General features: G+C 36.6%; 3 protein-coding genes across 3 annotated transcripts; 1 reads left to right on the top strand and 2 right to left on the bottom strand.

Moving 5' to 3' along the window:
* Positions 1–1,921: 1,921 nt before the first annotated feature.
* them4 (thioesterase superfamily member 4) lies at positions 1,922–9,473 on the bottom strand. Its single transcript, XM_033981260.2, has 6 exons — positions 9,171–9,473; positions 8,147–8,336; positions 7,246–7,408; positions 5,554–5,664; positions 5,006–5,130; positions 1,922–3,287 (listed from the first exon to the last, which is right to left on the bottom strand). Exons 1-6 carry the CDS (start codon positions 9,285–9,287, stop codon positions 3,244–3,246), a joined length of 750 nt encoding a protein of 249 aa, XP_033837151.1. The 5' UTR covers positions 9,288–9,473; the 3' UTR covers positions 1,922–3,243.
* Positions 9,474–10,448: 975 nt separating this feature from the next.
* si:dkey-87o1.2 (uncharacterized protein LOC796684 homolog) lies at positions 10,449–14,859 on the bottom strand. The gene is made up of 4 exons (XM_033981318.2): positions 14,202–14,859; positions 14,044–14,098; positions 12,817–12,934; positions 10,449–10,822 (listed from the first exon to the last, which is right to left on the bottom strand). Exons 1-4 carry the CDS (start codon positions 14,496–14,498, stop codon positions 10,801–10,803), a joined length of 492 nt encoding a protein of 163 aa, XP_033837209.1. The 5' UTR covers positions 14,499–14,859; the 3' UTR covers positions 10,449–10,800.
* zgc:174935 (uncharacterized protein LOC796019 homolog) lies at positions 14,841–18,796 on the top strand. The gene is made up of 4 exons (XM_033981282.2): positions 14,841–15,309; positions 16,092–16,146; positions 16,644–16,758; positions 17,200–18,796. The coding sequence occupies exons 1-4, from the start codon at positions 15,022–15,024 to the stop codon at positions 17,396–17,398; spliced, it is 657 nt and encodes a 218-aa protein (XP_033837173.1). The 5' UTR covers positions 14,841–15,021; the 3' UTR covers positions 17,399–18,796.
* The last annotated feature ends 83 nt before the right edge of the window (positions 18,797–18,879 follow it).

Genomic DNA, 18,879 nt, shown 5'->3' with positions numbered 1-18,879 from the left:
TTCCACCTCACCAAACGGGATGCGAGATTGCGTCCGCGGGAACGAGAGAAAACGAGATTTTGACATAATTTATAGCCTGAAAAGTGGTGTGGTTCAGTTTAAGATTTTGGCTACACAATTTCGTATTTGTTTATAGACCTATTTTATATTTTTGCAGTTATTGGCGCATACAGACATCTTATTGGCGCATCTCATTGGTGCACTGCTTCTCAAATGGATGCAAGATCTTGTCCCAACACTATTTAATTCCTGCTGTTGTTGTGTCCATGAGCAATAATAAATAATGGGCTGAAGTGGAATTTTAGGAGTTGTATGAAAAAAATAATTTGCACTTGTTTAATTTTATCATATGATTTTATTTTCTTCCTGGGGCCCAGCTTTACAGTTACAAATGTACAAGTTATATTTTGCGTGCCGGTGGTTTTGGCGATTTTAAAGTATAGCATGTTGACCACAGCTCAAGGGGAAATGCGAAAAATAACAGTTGGCATTCAGTGAGCAACAGACACAAAGCACAGAGCTGTCAAATGCAAAGACAGCATTTCCACCTGCGTTTACCTTGCAGACGTGAGGGGCCCAAGACCAGCAAACCTCTATACTCACAAACCACACTCCAAACCAGACTGTGAGAATGACTGTGCTGCTGCTAACCAACGCACTCTAACCACTGATTTATTGGAAAATAGCTGATGGTTAACAACTTTCTATTTCCAACTAGGAACATCTAAGAGCCACGTGTCAGTGCGCCCAAGATGTGAACATGACAGACCAATATAAAAACAGATCTGTAACAAATATGCTGTTAATGTGTAGCACTGTAACCAATCTGTGAAAGCTAGATTTAGGTTTAAAGGTGCACTACGTAACTTTTCTGGTGGAGGGGTCCACCCTGCTTGTCTTCATGGAGATGGTTTTGCTTTACCTGAAAAGTTCCATAGTATGGTAATAATCAGCAAGAAGAAAGTCTATTTAAGGGTCACGGGGGCAGCAATCTAAGCTGGGGCTCCCCAGTTTAATTAAGCTGGGGAGCCCCGAAGTCAGCCCAGCAATCTAAGCTGGGGCTGACTTCGCCACCCCAGACACGTCTCCCAGCTCCTCCGGTGCGACCCCAAGGTGTTCCCAGGCCACCGGAGAGACCTGGTTCCTCCAGTGTGTCCTGGGTCTTCCCCGGGGTCTCCTCCCAGTGGTACGTGCCCGGAAAAACCTCCCTAGGGAGGCGTCCAGGGGGCATCCTGAACAGATGTCTGGGCCACTTCAGCTGGCTCCTCTCAACGTGGAGGAGCAGTGGCTCTACTCCGAGCTGCTCTCGTGTGACTGAGCTCCTCGCCCCTTCTCTAAGGGAGCGCCCATGGCTGGGCGTGATCATGCCCTTTGGGTCATTACCCAAAGCTCATGACCTCAGGTGAGGGTAGGAACGTAGATTAACCAGTAAACCGGGAGCTTTGCCTTTTGATTCAGCTCCTTCTTTACCACAACACAATTTTAATTTTATATTTAGTAAGTTCATTTAATTACTTCATCTGTTAATGAATAAATGAATGATATGTTTATGCCATACTGTGGAGCATTTTAAGCAAAGCAGTAACATTTTCATGAGACAAGCAGATGACAGACCATCCACCAGAAGTTACATGGTGCACCTTTAAATTGGAAATGTGCTGTTCAAATGAATAATGCATGGTGCTTACCGAGGCAAATCTAAAAGGATTTTGAGGGCGTTGAGAAGATAAACTGCCTTTAAAAAAATTACCTCCTTTTCTTCAAAAAAAAAAAAAAGGTAAACACTGCCATCATCAGGTTTTCATCGGTCATGACAAGTACAGTATTGTCATTTCTAGCAAAATAAATTACAACACTTAATGTGAAAATAATGATTTTTTAAAATGTGACGCAAATATTACATTAATAAATAGAATAATTAATACATCATAAAATAATTTATTACTTTACATCAGAACAGAGCATTACCATTATGAATTATAATTTTCCACCGTTATTACCCAATAAATAAATGGGAATGGAATAAATATTAAAATAAAACGATAAATTATTAAGTTAGCTGGCATTTTCTAGATAGTCACAAATGTCTAGGTGGTCACAAATGTCTGTAACAGTTCAGTGATAATGCAGATAAAAAATAAAAGGCAGATACAGTTGAAACCAGAAGTTTACATACACTATGTAAAGACACATTCAATTTTTTAAATCTTGAAATCAGACTAAACTTTCCCTGTTTTAGGCCAATTAATATTACCAAAATTATTTCAATTTGCTAAATGCCAGAATAATGAGAGATGGGTGTTTCACTTCATTAGTATTTGGTACCATTGCCTTTAAACTATATGACTTGGGTCAAATGTTTTGGATATCCTTCCACAAGCTTCTCACAATAGTTGGCAGAAATTTTGGCCCATTCCTCCAGACAGAACTGGTGTCACTGAGCTAAGTTTGTAGGCTGCCTTGCTCACAGAGGCCTTTTGAGGTCTGCCCATGAATTTTCAGTAGGATGGCGATCAGGGCATTGTCCACTCCAAAACATTGACTTTGTTATCCTTAAGCCAAGTCTGGCAGTATGCTTCGGGTCAGCGTCCTTTTTGGAAGAACCACTGTGCCCAAGCATGAACTTCCTGACTATGTGGAAATACTGAAGCAGCATCTCAAAACATCAATGTTCTTTCCTCATAATGCCATCTATTTTGTGAAGTGCACCGGTCCCAGTCCCTCCTGCGGCAAAACGACCCCACAACATGACGCTACTACCCCCACATTTCATAGCTGGGATGGTGTTCTCAGGCCTGCAAGCTTCCCCCTTTTTCCTCCAAACATAACAATGCTCATATATAGCCAAACAGTTCTATTCTAGTTTTGTCACAGGACATGTCTCAAAAAATGAAGGTCTTTGTCCCTGTGTGCATTTGCAAATCGTAATCTATAATTTTTATGTTTCTTTTGGAGTAATGGCTTCTTCCTGGCAGAGTGTCCTTTCAGCCCACGTTGGTACAGTACTTGTTTCACTGTGGATATTGACACACTCTTACCAGCTTCAGCAGCATCTTCACAAGGTCTTTTGCTTCTGTTCTTGGGTTGATCTGCACATTTCGGACCAAAGCACATTCATCTCTGGGACACAGAACCCTTCTCCTTCCCCAGTGGCATGAAATACATCCCCAGCTGTGTCTCTAATTAACTTAACTGTATGTAAACATCTGGTTTAACTTGTATAATGATAAAGCACAAGTTGTGTTACATTCCCATCAGATGGCTCACGTTGATAGACACAAAGAGAGCTGAAAAACAGAGACAACACTTAGAAAACAGGACAGAGCAGCAGTATTATAAAGTGTAAGGCTGGGTACATATATAAAATGTAAAAGAAAAAAGGCAAAAAACAAACAAAATGTGTAATGTGTCTGTGTTGTGAAATAAATGTATATAAAATAAAATATGTATCATGTTTTATTAGAAAAGTTAAAGTACAACTGAGATTGACAATATTTTGGTATCGGTACAAAAATAAAGCTATTATTTTACTTTTCTACCATATTTGTATAATTTGTGGGTCATGAGACGGTGCTAGAGTAGAAAGTAGCTAGTGGCACAAATGTTACAAATATGTAGTTTTAACATGAATCTCATAGTTTCGGTCAAATACAGACAATGGAAATGGTTAACGTTCATTTTAATGCAATTTTGGGGCACATTTGATATATATATATAAGTATTTATTTTTATTATGTTTTGTTAGTGAAAAATAGATTGAAAAATAACAGAGCAGTAATATAGTACAGTGTGGGCTTGGCTATATGGCAAAATAATAATAATAATAATGATAATAATAATAATAATAATGCTTTTCCCCTCATATGGACGAATCCATATGCTTTGGATTGGGTAATATGTACAGTGGTTTGCCATCTGCATGCCTCCACGGAGTTGTTATTGCTTTGTCCAGAATGTTCCGCAGTATGACATTACAGTAGGCAAGTGACATCACCCAGCTACATGTAAGATCTGTGGAAAGGCAACCCACTCACAATAAACATGCATGTTTTAAAGGTATTTCCGGAGTGATAAAAGCACCCGTAATTGAATGCATGTAAAACAGATATGTTTAATGAAAGATCATGGAACATTCCAGACAAAGCAATGACATCTTCTTGGAGACAAGCAGATGGCAAACTCCACACCAGAAAAGTTACAAAGACCACCTTTAACTTTTCTATACACTGTTTTTTATGCATTGTTTTGTTTTTGCTTTTTATCTTTGCAAATTAAAATGTAATCTTTAATATTGATCGTAGACTGTATATGTAAATGCATATAGCTAACCCGCTAGCTACTGCTTTCCAAATAGTCGCCCCTCTCTCCATAACTACTGCTGTCAAGCTCATCGTTTTGGTCTTAAAATATTTGTAGGAACCAGTTATACATGATCCTGGTATTTTTATTTCAGTATTCTGTTCATAAATCAAGATATGAACAATAATAATAGACAAAACAAGTGACTTCTTTCCTCGAGGAACATTAGCAACAGGTTTGATTGACAGTGTTGCTAAGCACCTGCTCCCTGCTAAAATAGGTTTATTCATTATCTTCAACAGCCTCACTCCGGATTGGCTCTTTGGTTGCTATGAAACGTGCGGTCAGAATCTAAATATGAAACTCTGTTCCAAGTTGGCCCCTATAACCGCTAGCTTCAATGAGCTTCATTTGACAGGAGCCGAACGCTATTGGTGACATCACACTCCCGTCCAGATCTTTATACAGATCTTTATACAGAAATACATAAATGGAACGAAATGTTTTGGTTGTCTGTAAAAATTCTGTTTGTCTGTCTGTGTGTAGCTTGGCATCACTGGCATGTTTGTTCATACACATACAGTGTTTTGGCACAGTGTATTTGCTGTTTGAACCAGGAGCATATAAAACATATTTAGTCAATGATAATGACAGACAGACCTGTACCCAGCCCTGGTTCAATGTCAAGTGTCAGCAGAAGTTTTACCTGTTGCCTCCGCGTGCACTTTAGAACCATCAGAGCTGGTCACTTTACAGTTTATATATACTTTTCTGTCTTCAATTTTGTCCAGTGTCGACTCTAGTAACACTGTGCTTCCTAATGGGATGGCACTGTGAATAGGTAAATTAAATGTTAGTCTGACATAATTAATAATAAAAATCTTAAATTCTTCTTGTTTTTCATCTTAATTGTTGTTAAATGAAATATTCCTACATATACTACAGTTAAGCTGGTTTTAATTGGTCTTAGATAGTAAAGAAATATAAGTAAAAAAATTTAAATAAATTACCAGTTTACCAATAAACAGTTGTAATAACATGTACATTTGTTCTTGACTCGAAATAAACTTCTCATTTTAGGTTGCCAGATCTTACAATAAAAAAAATGTCAATTACCTGATACGGCTTGTTTTTGACTACATTCAATTGCATTTATAGCAACAAATTAACAGAATTTTAAACATTATTACTGCCAAATCTAAAAAAAAAAAAAAAAAAAAGTCTAAAACAATAGCATTTTCCAAGTTGACTTACTTTCTATAGTTGATGTTGAGGTTTGCAGTCACCACGAGTCCAGACAGAAAAGTGGCATGTGTCCCTGTTATTGTATCGATCATGGTGGCTATTGCCCCTCCATGAACATGACTAAACAAAAGAGAAATTTTACACTGTTATATTATCAATCTGGAATACAATACAGAAGAAAAGGGGTGGACAGCATAACATATTTTACACCATTAAAATATCTATAACTAACTTTATCCTGTAACAATTTGTCAAAGTGATTGCATTTTTTCTGTTTAGTATTTTAGTTACACTTATGTTTGTTTCCTGTTTGGTCCTATTTGGTTAATCAACTTGTTTTTTATTTACCAATGACCATTTCATGGTTTGATTTTCTATCCTTCCGTTAGTTAAGTCAACCATTTTGTGAAGCCCTGTGAGGCAACTGCTGTTGTGATTTTGGGGTCCACATTTGAATCTTCATTTATGTTAAATATTTGTAAAATTTTTATTGGCTCGATTTTGATGCCAATTCTGATACCACTGTGATAATAAACAAACACTCTTAATAAGACAATAGAATGTAATCTTCATACCTAAAATAATAGTATTTTTTTTACCAAGCCCATTCTAAAACTATTCAGGAACTTTGTCAGTTCTGTCCTGTTTATCTAATATTTTTCAATATCTATATTTATTCAAATAAGTATCTAGTTTCAGTACAAGTTTTAGTATCACTTAGCATCTTGATTTTGGTACTTTTGACAGCCCTATTTGTGATACATTCTTACACCACTGCAGTTGTCCTTGTACTTAACTGTAGCATAAGTGGAATGTCCTGATTGTGCGACGAATAATGGTTTTATTATCTTATCTTTAATGCAGCTGTATGCTCATTAAAGATAAGACGCTCAAACAGACACATGCCGTCTCCTTGTGGTTCACTTTTAATGGCAATAAAAACACATCACATTTATTGGCTCTAAGAAACTTGTAATAAACATATTTGGTAACACTTTATAATACAATTAACAGTCTACTACTTAATTAGATGGAAGAGGGTTAGGAGTTAGGGTATTAGGTATTATTCTTTCCCATGTATTCGAGCAAAATACTGCCCCAGTACATACATTATATATATATATATATATATATATATATATATATATATATATATATACACACATTATATATATATAATATATATATATATATATACACATTATATATATATATATATATATATATATATATATATATATATATATATATATATATATATATATATATATATATATATACACATTATATATATATATATATATTTGTATAAATATATAAGCAGAAAGTGCCTGTTAGCATGCTAGCTGCTGTTAGCTTTATCGTCATGGCAAAACTTCACTCTGGTCTCTGAAAGTTGTGAAAAGCACTTATAAACTCATCACGGTGAATAATTAGGCTACTCGCATAAGGTAAGTTAGAAATAACTTTGGACCACTGCAAACAGTTAAAAAAACGGTAGTTTTGTTTTAGTTTAAAAAAATCTGATGCAGCACTTTAGTTAGTCTGAAACACCCTTTAATTGTTCATTATGAAGTAAATCTTTCGCTATGCTTTATTATGTATGTTTTACTAAGGTAATTTAAGGTGTCGTTACCACATTTTAGCTCACCCCTATTTAACTTTCCATATATTTTATGAACACATGTAAAGTGAGTTTACCCCGGGGGTCCTTCCAGTAGATGTCCTGCTTGGAATAAACAAACACATTTCTTCTCCTCTTTGTTCACAAAAATGACATACTCAAAAGCGGCTCCTGCCTGGTAAATATTTCTGGTAAAAAGTCTTGCCTTTGACTGGATCATCTTACTCAGGTAAACTCCACCTAAAAGACACAACAAAACATAAGTAGAGTCATAAAATATTAACTTTATAATATTTATTTAAATATGTACAAAAAGGTTCAGAGAGATGAAACGTATATTAGCAGCAACTTCAACAATGTACAAAGTTCCAAAAAGGTTCTTAAGGTCTTTCAAATACAGACTTGTTAGGTTTTCTTTTAAAGCAGCACTATGCCACTTTTATAGTGGAAAGTCTGCCACCTGTTGGTCTCCATAGAGATGTTATCCCCTTGCCTGAAATGTTTCACAGTATAGCGTTAAACTTATCTATCTTGCATTTACTCATAGAGATTTACATTAATCAAAAATTAAATTAGAGTTCACATCTATATCTCCATGGAGACAAGCAGGTTACAAACCATCCACCATAAAAGTTACAAAGTGCACCATTAAATCAGATTAGTACAGTGCAGTGATCATAAGAAAGACACTGTGCAGGTTTGAATAAAAGAAAACTATATCTATATAAAACTATATACCTTTTATCACTATAAAAGGTCTTTTAAAAGGGCCCATATTACGCAGTTTAAAAGTGTTACTCAAACATGTGTGAATGAAATAAAACACAACTCCAGGTATGTTTTTGAGGAGGTAACAGCATTATAACATGGGTTAAACCTCACAAGAGTCAATTTTGTGTAATAGAGGACTTTCAAATGTCGAGATGATGTTATCCCCTGTTGTGTATTCAACAGTCTGAGTGGTTTTGTACTTCTTACCTGTAGCATATTTGAGAGAGCGGTTATAGCTGGGCAGTCTGATCCAAGGCCCCATTTGATTATGAATGTCTGCTGTTTCCAAATCGCACATGCTGTTGTAATGATCGTACAACTCCATCATTTTGGGACCCCATGACGAGTTTGGTAGACTGAAGTCTCTTGGTCGTGGAGAGAAAATGCCTGGCAATGTCTTTCACAAGAAAAGATTATATTTTGATTTTGCAACAATACTTCATGATTTAACTAAAAGGAGACAAACGATTACATGTTTTAACCTCTAAATTCAACCCCAAAAGCTTTATGACTGGACCCTCCACATTATTAGTCCAGCATCTGCTTGCCTTCATGAAGATGTAACTGCTTTTCCTGGAATGTTCCACAGTATGGCATTAAGTATTTATAATATAATCTTTTATTCAGTTAGAGGTGTTTTTTTTTTGCTTTAAAAAATACACTGGATAAATATGCATTCTCGTTCTCACTGTGACTGGGGTCAACTCTGCACAGATCTGACCGGAAACTTGGCCTGTTCGCATGACCTGTTTTGTCTCCATGGAGATAGAGAAGTTTACTGTCCTACTGTGGAACATTCCAGGCAAACCAAAAACATGTTCATGGAGACAAACATGAGGTGAGCAATTTACCAGAAAAAGTTAGAGTTCACCTTTAAATTTTGGGTCTTCAATAAAATGAATAAGTTTAGAGTCATGTCTATATTATTTAAGCTTACTTCCTCAAACAGACAAGAAAAGGAGAGATTTTTTTCCCACCAGTAGTGTCTAAAATAGCCTATTTATGATGACAAAGTTGCAAAATGACAAAGAAAACAGTCTGACAAAATAAGAATGCCTTAATCCTGTTGTTAAGTGTCTATTTTGATATAGTCAGGCATACAGGTTGTTCACATACAATGACAACACAGAGGAATCTGGAAGTGAAAGCATTCACTGGAGGATAGCCGTCATTGTAAACCACTGAAACCAGCATATCCATGACACAAACACCTGTATTACTCAGGACTTACCACTGTGGTGTGTAGTAGTTTAGCTCCGTTATGTCCCGTGAAAAGACAAGGACGTGTCTTTAAGATGTGGACACGGTGGAAGCCCTTGAACATCTGACCAAAGATGACCCTCGCCATAACCTCTCTCCTATTTCAAAACAACCCCACCGCGTGCGACAAAATCAAATTCACGTGTTTCCTAGCATCTGTGTGCCATTTTACTATGGAACTACCGTCATAAAATGCTCAAATTACTAAAAAGCCGGAGTAAAACGATGCTTAAGATCCGGGGACAGCCCTTCTCACATGTAACGTTTCTTCGCTGGTTCAGAGGCGCAGAGTAAAGGACGTAAACGGTGCGTACTGCCCCTCACTGGTAGTGTTTGGTATTGCTGTGTTCCTCATTCAGGGGCAAGGGAGCACTCACCAGGGATCACCGAGAGATTTAACATTTAAAATAAACTGGAATTAAATAGTAGGCTATCTGGATATAAACTGTTATTAAAAAAAAAAACCTGTTTATAAAAGTTGAAGATTTCACATTGTGAGTTATGCATCTGTAGCATAACTCTGGACATCCATTAAAAAAATAAAGAAAGAAAATACAGTCCATTTACAATTGTCAATATCAGATAGTTATGAAGAAACAGCAGCAAAAAACATAGGAGACACCCTCGTCAAAAAGTCCTATTCAATTTTACAGTTCTTACTTGAATCCAATAAGAAACCATTAACACAAAAAATCCTACAGGATCCCTTTCAGAATGCTACTAGAAATCACAGTATCATATTGGACAACATTTACTCCTATTTGAAAATTGTACAGGATTGTGAGATATTTTATAAGATATTAGAGTCAATGCAGCTCCCAAAATCCCATAGGCCTTATAGGACATGTGTGACGGTGTGTGTTGAACTCTTACGTGGACTGCACTCAGAGACAAATAATAAGGCTGGGGAACCAATGAGCAGGACCTTCCATAGAAATAGTTACTAAAGGATATCCCTGTATAAAAACCCATCTTGTTAAATGGCTGTTTTTACATGACAGAAAATGCTGATGTAGTTTTCTGTTATTTACATCTAATAAAAATCCACAGAGAGTAAAAGTCTAACCTGATCATTTGTATCAGTGGTTAATTTCATTATTCTGCTATACAAACCTAATCAAACAAATCTAATCTTTTTTTTTTTTTTTTTTTACTTTTAACCATAATGTAAAAACCTGTGCACTAGTGTGAAGTGTGTTTGATCCACACTTGACTTGTGAACAAAAGATTTACTACCAGACAAAAACATAACCTACACCCATTTGTTTATTCATTCACAAATTGCACATTTTCCCATCTTTGTACAGTTTTACAAAAGCTTACAACCTTCTAGTCAGATTACTGCTATTTACAGGCGTCTGGCTTTATTAACCCTGTCTCCATCCCCCACTAGAGGGCACAGAAGGCACACACAGAAGAGCCATTTACACACCAACACATTTTGGTGAACCTGGGGTTGCATTCAGGGCATGTTCTTTGTGGGTGCTTAAATTTCTCCATTCAAATAGACCTCCAAAGCACCTTTCCCTTTAGTCCGAGATCTGATCTGTGAAATGTAGTTCCACTGGTTTGACCAAATTGTTGGCACTTGTTATGTAGCGTCACTCCAATCCACACAGCTTCCTGCAAATAAAATTAAGAAAATTAATAATAATGGTCTCTTGTGCGCAGTGCAGTTTCTAATCTGAAGTCAAACATTTAAAGTGGTTTTCATGTTTTTTCTAATAATTACTTTGTGTGATGGTATGTGGCGAATATTTATCATAGTTTTTATATCACACACAGAAAATTCCTTCCAAAATGCAAAGACAATTTACTTGCATACAACAACTTACATACAGACTTTTACTGGCAGGGTAAACCTTATTTTTACTTTTCTAATCTTACCTATTGTGTAATTTAGAACAACTTTGGCCCTTGTTAATGTCATTGTTGCCTGGTAACAGTGGAATTACCTCTATGTATGTCACAGGGAAGTATAATTCTAAATTTCACAAAAATAAATAAATAAATAGATAACATGAGGACTTTTTTAAATCAAACATAATGCAAACAATCTTTTAATCAAACTAGTAGAGTAACATGCTTGATCAACTGGGTGTGAATGTGTGCACACTGTAGCCACTCCAAAGCACATATTGTAACTGCATGCCAATTAAATTACAATACATTCTAACAAATACAATGATGAATTTCTTTTAAAAATAAAAGAGGATAAATGGAGGCTCAGTTTGAGGATAGGCCATGTAAAGAGAACTGCCATTGTAAGAATCATTTACATTGTATGACAGTATTTAGTATGTTTTTAATCAAATCTATAAAAATATAAGCAGGGGCAACAATGGATCACTTAATTATTATTTTGTAACCAGAGAATTTATGGCCAAAGACGTTTCACATTATATCCATCACATTATTCGGACAGTTCTTTATACACAACATCAAGAGGAACTTTTGTTTTGTGGTGACCAAAAATCTCTTTAAAAAGGGTAAATAAATCCTTCAGTATTACATCAACAACATGGTTTAAAGTTTTTATCTAAAAATGTAGGTTAAGGTTAGCGGACAGGTTAATTATTTAGTTATTGGATTTATAAGTACTAAAGAAACACCAGTAAAAAAAATAATAACAGGTGCTGTAAGAGTGAGACACAGAAGAAAAAAGCAGAGTGGAAACCACTGGTCTAACACATAAAATGGAGGAGAGCCTTACACAGAAATAATTAATAAAATAAATACAAACTGCATGTTAGTGTAAGTCATATGAAAAAGATTATTGTAAGTAAAAACCATAAACGTTCATAATGTGTTCAAATATTACAGTTTATTAGGATGAAATCTAGGTCACTCAACATGCTTTTCTTGTTTTATGTTGGCAGGAGCCTAGAATGTTTGCTTATAACATTTGAATAAGTTTTCATGTTTGGCATTTACAGACAGAAATAGTCCAGAAGGAACTTTAAAGGTCGTCTAATATGCAAATTGACTCTTGTGAGCTTTTAGAAGTGTTAAAATGTTGTTACCTTTCAAAACAAACCTGTAGTTGTTTCATTCACACATGTTTGAGTAACACTTTATTATTAGTCTGTCTACATTTCAAAAGCTCAAAAATGCTCTTTTCCACCTTGTGATGTCATGAAATGGTAGTTTTCAAGTTGACAGCTACCTTTTACCATTAGTTCAGTAGTAGATTGGCAAAGTCAGTGCTGAAATCATCCAAATTATTCTAGTGAAGGTAAATGGAGTTTAAAAACACAGTGGAGCACTTCCTGTATTACCACATGACATCACAAGGTGGAACAGTGTGTTTTTTGTTTGAGAGAAGAAGTCAGTCTAAATATGCAGGGTTTTTGTGTTAAACATGTGTGAATAAAACAAAAAAAACAACTCCAGGTCTGTTTATGGAGAGGAAACAGCGTAACATGGGCCATTCAACACAGTGGCATAGGCCTACACTCTTATCTGCTACAAGATATCAAGTGACTCACTGCTGAATGCTGACGTATCATTTATAAATGTAACTGAATGCATATGAATGAGTAATTTGTCACACTATTGAGCAGTAAGTAAATATCACTTCATGTTGAAATCCAATGTAAATAGTTTCTGATTCTTACCGAGCCTCTGCCACAGTCGTATCCACTAAGGCACAGATGGCTTTGTCTCGGTTCAGGATCTGTTGTTTCAGCTCCTCGATGATCTTCTGGGCACTCCCTTTGGTCTCTTCGTGCGCAGCTGCAGATTCAGACAAAAATACACATTGAAAAAACCTAAATATGCAGTTCAGAGGTATTTCAGGCACTGTCAAAGTACTCAAGCAAAAGTAAAGTTTTTGTTTTTTTTATGATTTGTATGTTTTAAGTTTTAGTAAGGTGCACTATGTGATATTTATTGTGGGGAATCTGTCCTACATGGAAAGGTTATTTCTTTACTGAGAATGTTTCACAGAGTGGCATTAAACATATCTATCTTGCATCATTTAACTGCAGGCATTATATTACTAAAATAAATACCTCAACAAACATCCGTTCTTACTGTGAGCAGATCTGACTTGTAGTTTGGCTTGGTGTCTCCATGGAGAAATATAAGTTTAATGTCAGGCTTTAACATTCCACGCAAAGGAATAACATTTATAGGAATGCCCTCCTGCTGAAAAGTTACACAGCGCACCTTTAAATGTAAACCTAAAATATTTTATTATAAGAAGGAGGTGTTCCAGGCATGTCCCACTGGGAGGAGGCCTCGGGGAAGACTTAGGACACGCTGAAGGGACTATGTCTCTCAGGTGGCCTGGGAACGCCTTGGGGTCCCACTTGAGGAGCTGGAGGAAGTGTTTGGGGTGAGGGAAGTCTAGGAGTCCCTGCTTAGACTACTGCCCCCGTGACCTGGTCCCGGATAAGCAGAAGAAAATGGATGGATGGACTTTATTGTAAAACTTATGGCCAGTATTTATTTCAGAGATACTTACTACTGCGATCCAGCTTTTGCAGGTTTATGATGATGGTACTGCTAAATTAAAAGTGTTTAAACCATGCGTTTTCTCAGTTCAACAACAAAAACAGAACTTTGTATAGCATAGTACAGTGGCTCTCAAACTTTTCACACCAATTACCACCAAAGAAAAGATTTAGCTTCCTGAGTACCACCAGGTCTATACTTAACAGGTTTAATCTAGGGTCAAACCAGGTCTAAAAGTGGACTACATCATTTCCATTGTAGTTCTAAACAAGAAAATTCCCAACAGGGGGATGAAAAAGTGGATAGAATTAACTCTAAACACAAGAGCACTGTGTCTGAAGTACCACCGTTTGAGAAAAACTGGTCACTGAACAAATTCCACTTACTTTTTAGTTTATTGAAGTTCTCTGTGGCTTCATTCTTTTTTTTCTCAGCTTCATCCTAAAGAAACAACACACAGTGATTCAAGAATAAGTCACTTTTACCCAATTTACAATTAACATAATTTGGAAAGCATTTGGATAAGTCTTATAAGGCACTTCACCTTTTCCTTGGTGCATGTGACGATATTTGCTTCCATAGTGGCTTTTTCTTTTTGCAGGTTGTCCTTTTTACTCTTGAGCTCCTCCGTCAGTGAGGCCATTGACACCATTTTGGGTCTGATTCCCTGGATTTCCTTTCTCATATATGACACCGCGTCTTCTTTTCTGGAGAGCAGGGAAACTTTCTCTTTTGCCGAATTTATAAAGTCTTTACGGATCATCTCCTGACGCACGGCTTGGGAAACCATCACGACCGTCACAGCCACGCACCCCATGGATAGGAAAATAATCAGCTTCATTGCGCTGTGCTGCGTAATCCTCGAAGTACAAAGAGCCGTCACTTTAAAACCATATCCACTCACCTGCCTCACACTATGCACCTGTCTCTGCTGTCTCTGCGTAACCTGTTAAACTTGCTCATCAAGAAAAGCGCAACTGACTGACTTCTATACCCATGTACCTGTTTTCCCGGTAACTTTAACTCTCTCTTTTTTCATAACCTCACACGATTGGTTGGGTTGCATCTTAGTTTTTAACTACAATCACGTAACTAACAGGCTTATCACAAATGAAATTAACCCTTCTGTTTTGGAAGCCAACTGTAGCCAATCGTTTTTGTCCAGTCAAACTTTACAGGTGTCACACGATCCAATTACGCACGACTAGTTCCGGATAGAGGCGTGGCTTTTGGGGGAAAGGAACATCCTGAATGGCTGTCTTGGAAACACAGGTCTAATTATGCAAGGTGCCCAATCCAGATAGACAAGTAAAGGAAAAGTTCCTGAAGTTCACTTGTACAGAATTGATTTGGATTTTGCAAACATGAAGTTCCAAATAATGATACCGATTTCCATTGCGCTGTCCGTAGCCTCGTTCGCGATGATTAAAATCCGTTTACCTCTATTGGCAGCTGAAGAAAAAAGGAATACGATGCTAGATGTGAAGTTGCGGGTGACCGAGGAGCTGCTGGGGGAGTTTGAGAAAGAGAAAAATATAATCGACTCTAGAATTGAGACGGAGAAAAGCGCGCAAGAGCCGCTCCAAAAGGAAATAACTGAACTATCCACGAACACGAAGAAAGAAGAGCTGGATACGTGTTTGGGGCTTAAGGTGAGGTTTGAGTGAGTTATCATGGCGCAGGATTAAAACATTTTAATAATTTCTACAATGTTCCATGAAACGACTATTTTAAGAGTTACTATTGTTTGATTTGACTGAAATGCTCCACGTTATGGCATTAAGTTTTGTTTTTTTTTCATCGAGACAACCAGGTGGCGCCACAAGAGATAAGATATGCATTTATTAGTCCCACAGTGGGGAAATTCCAGTATTGCACCACACAGTTAAAGAACAGAAGGAAAATGGTACATGCAATAAAACAAGATAATAGATAAATAGCTTAAAATAATAAAAAAAAAAAGACTTAAAAATAAACTAAAAATAGACTCTAATATAACATCTCCGTAAAGTGACTTGAGGTGCCCCTTGAGTAAGAGGCATCACATATTAGATCTGTGGAGTGGCTACACTAGTCACAAAAGGAATGTAGGTATTTTTGAACAGTACAAATTGAAATGAACTAAATGAGATTTTTTTTTGGTGTGGAAAATTCCAGGCAAAGCAATATCATCTCCTTGGAAATAAGCAGGTGGAATACCCTCCATCAAAAAAGTTACATAGTGCACCTTTAAGCTTGCCTAATGCCTATAATAAGAAAAAACATGGACAATCTCTCCAAGGACCTGGTATTGATCTTCTGTTAGGTCATGTCAGTGTCTTTCCTTCATAATAATATCATAAATGCAGTGATAGACCTATCCATGTCCACATTACAGTACACTACAGATATGAATAAATAATCCAATAATAATATTTATGTTTTGCATTTACAGAAAGGTTTCACCGATGAAGAAACTTCAGCGCAAGACCAAATAAACACGTTCCAAAGTAAGTTGTTAAACCTCCGCTCCACCATCCTATTGATCTATTGCATTGTTCTTAAATTACAACTGTAGTCAAAGCAATTTACAGTTCAAACTAAAAAAAATTTTCTTTTGAATTGAAAGTAAAAAAAAAAATACTCAAAATGTCAGCCTATAAGCTACTCAGCTAAAAATGAAAACCTTTCATATGATTCGAGGGTTATTTTTCCCACATTCATGCCTAAAGGTTCTAGTTCAAGCTTTGAAGAAAATTCTCTTGCAAATCTCTCAATCTGTGTGAAATACTTTTACTTTCATTCCTCAAGCACATTTTTTAACAGGTGCCTTAATACCTTTTAACTAAGTAGCTTTTTTGTCCCTGTATCTGTACTTTTACTTACAAAACAAAATTGAGTACTTCACCCACCACTGGCAAATACTGTCCAGGTTAATTTACAGGATTTGATGAATACTTGTTTGCTTAAATATATCAGATGTTCTAAAATGTCTTTCGTTTGACAGTTGAGAGCGCTAAGGAGAAGACGGCTTGGGAAGCAGAGATGGAAACTCTAAAAGGGACCCTCAATACACAAAGTCCCATTTGTAACTTCCTCAAAACAGGAGCCTCATTGCCAGGGTACGTGTTTTACCATATCATTTTACTCAACCGTACATGCATTCAACATGTATGCTGTTAGATCTATCATGTACTTGCATGTACTTGATACTTTGCAGCAGGTGTGTGATGTTAACTGTAGGCACTGCTCTGTAACTGAAGCTCTGTAGCTGAAGTTAGACATTAATCTGAGCTTTGTTTGAAGGGATGGTGTGGTGTTAAGCAAGTTCCTCTCAAATAACATTACAGTCAATAGTTAGCTTGCATTAGCCAACCGTTTTTCAGGATCATAACGGTTCGTAAAACTGTTTTTTTTGGCTCTGCTTGCTAATATATGCATTGTGTCTTCATGGTAACAGCTGAACATTCCACCATAGACATACTTGAAGAACACCCCGAGCAGTTTGTCTCTGCAAAGTATCAATTCATGTATAGTAACTTTCTCTGTCTGCACTTGTGTAGTGTTTGTCCCAAGAAAGAAGAGGCAAAACCAGAGGAGGCGAAGGTCGAGCCCCCCAAAGCTGAAGAACCTAAACCGGAAGCCCCCAAACCAGAAGAGGCCAAACCAGCAGAAGCCAAACCAGCAGAAGCCAAACCAGCAGAAGCCAAACCAGAAGAGGCTAAACCAGCAGAGGCCAAACCAGAAGCTCCTAAACAATAAAACCTGAAAGCAAACATCTCTTTGCACAATAGCAGCCATCTTATTCTGGTCTTTGACAGTGGCTGTGGTTACATGCACACTCAAAATCAGATTATTATCAGATATTTTGAGTTATAAAACTGTTAAAATCACATGTAAACCGCAAAATTATCATCATATTTCTTTCTGATAATGGTCTTTTGACTCATATCAGATTTGACAGGACAGGACTATTAACAAACCCATTTCCATTTCTATTATTTTCCTTGAGGGGCCACTAGCCTCCCCTAGAAGAGCCAATGCACCCCCCAAAGATATTTTCATAGCACTTTTGATCTTGACTAAAAATGTGCAAATGCCGACCACAAAATGAGCCTGCAATTGAAAAAGATTCCATATGAAGTTTTACAAATCACTACAGGGGCTTACTACATTTCAACTTGTTTAAAACATCATATCAAATGTGTTAGAGGGAGGGGGACGAGCTCACATCCACAGAAGAATTAAAATGAGCATGTTAAGCGTGTGCCCCCATAGGTTACCCAGCCAAAAAAATCTAGTGCCGCCCCTGTTCTTATGAAGGTCTTGCTAAAATGTGTATAGCTTTGAAATCGCAGCTAGAGGTGTATTCACATGCTCTTGGTCTTGGTCATAACCCACCCCATAATTCTTTTTAAAATGATTCATTGACTTATTAACTTGGTCAGCTCCCCCATAAACTCGGGGAGGTTTATTAGCTGGCCTCTGTTCTGTCTCATAGTTTGTTTATTGTTTTTTATTTGAATGGTGTCATATCAGATGGAGATCAGCGGGTCAGTGTAACTCTACAAAAGATTATTTACTATTTTGGAAAAAGAAACAATGATTTATGACTCTTAAACTTGGTCAGACATGGGGTATAAAAGCTGAAACATGCACCAACTATGAATGTTACTATGAAGTTACTGAAGTAAATGTAATTTGCTACTATCCACATTTGAACACGTTGCAGTTCAGAAACATGGAAGTTTGGTTTTATGTGTCATAAAATGTTGGTGTATATATGTGATATACTTGTTACAGTTATAATGTTGCCTAAAATTAAAAAATACATTTATTTTAATATTTTTTTGTTCTAGCAATAACCAGTAACCAGTGATGGAGGAAGTACTCAATTGTGTTATTTAAGTAAAAGTGCAGTTACACGAGCAAAAAAATACTCAAAAGTAAAAGTATCATATGAAAAGTCTACTCAGGTAAAAGTATTAACGTACCTGTTTAAAAATGCACAGTATTTTGTGCAGATTTTGAGAACTAATAAATAATATAATTGTTGTTTTTTTTTTAGCTGTTTTCATTTGTATGGGGTTTTTTTTGCTCAAACTATGAACGTGTTAAAAATAAACCATCGGCCTTTTCAGCAGGTCTCAAACAATAATGAAAATGCTTTTACTTTTCAGTCCTGTTCAAAAATGTAGTGGAGTAGAAACGTACAGGATGTTGACAAACAGTAACCTGTATCC

Source organism: Periophthalmus magnuspinnatus, chromosome 16 (assembly GCF_009829125.3).
Source record: "Periophthalmus magnuspinnatus isolate fPerMag1 chromosome 16, fPerMag1.2.pri, whole genome shotgun sequence".
Taxonomy (NCBI): Eukaryota; Metazoa; Chordata; class Actinopteri; order Gobiiformes; family Gobiidae; genus Periophthalmus; species Periophthalmus magnuspinnatus.
This window is presented reverse-complemented; position numbering and strand designations above follow the sequence as displayed.

Excerpts from the sequence above, each read along its gene's own strand:
- them4 (XM_033981260.2), bottom strand. The coding sequence starts at position 9,287 with ATGGCGAGGGTCATCTTTGGTCAGATGTTCAAGGGCTTCCACCGTGTC. Across the intron at positions 5,131-5,553 it reads CTCAACATCAACTATAGAAA|TGCCATCCCATTAGGAAGCA; the intron begins GTAAGTCAACTT and ends ACCTATTCACAG. Across the intron at positions 3,288-5,005 it reads AGTGCACGCGGAGGCAACAG|CTCTCTTTGTGTCTATCAAC; the intron begins GTAAAACTTCTG and ends TCTGTTTTTCAG.
- zgc:174935 (XM_033981282.2), top strand. The coding sequence starts at position 15,022 with ATGAAGTTCCAAATAATGATACCGATTTCCATTGCGCTGTCCGTAGCC. Across the intron at positions 15,310-16,091 it reads ATACGTGTTTGGGGCTTAAG|AAAGGTTTCACCGATGAAGA; the intron begins GTGAGGTTTGAG and ends TTGCATTTACAG. Across the intron at positions 16,147-16,643 it reads CCAAATAAACACGTTCCAAA|TTGAGAGCGCTAAGGAGAAG; the intron begins GTAAGTTGTTAA and ends TTCGTTTGACAG.
- si:dkey-87o1.2 (XM_033981318.2), bottom strand. The coding sequence starts at position 14,498 with ATGAAGCTGATTATTTTCCTATCCATGGGGTGCGTGGCTGTGACGGTC. Across the intron at positions 14,099-14,201 it reads TCACATGCACCAAGGAAAAG|GATGAAGCTGAGAAAAAAAA; the intron begins GTGAAGTGCCTT and ends TTGTTTCTTTAG. Across the intron at positions 12,935-14,043 it reads GAACTTCAATAAACTAAAAA|CTGCGCACGAAGAGACCAAA; the intron begins GTAAGTGGAATT and ends CTGAATCTGCAG.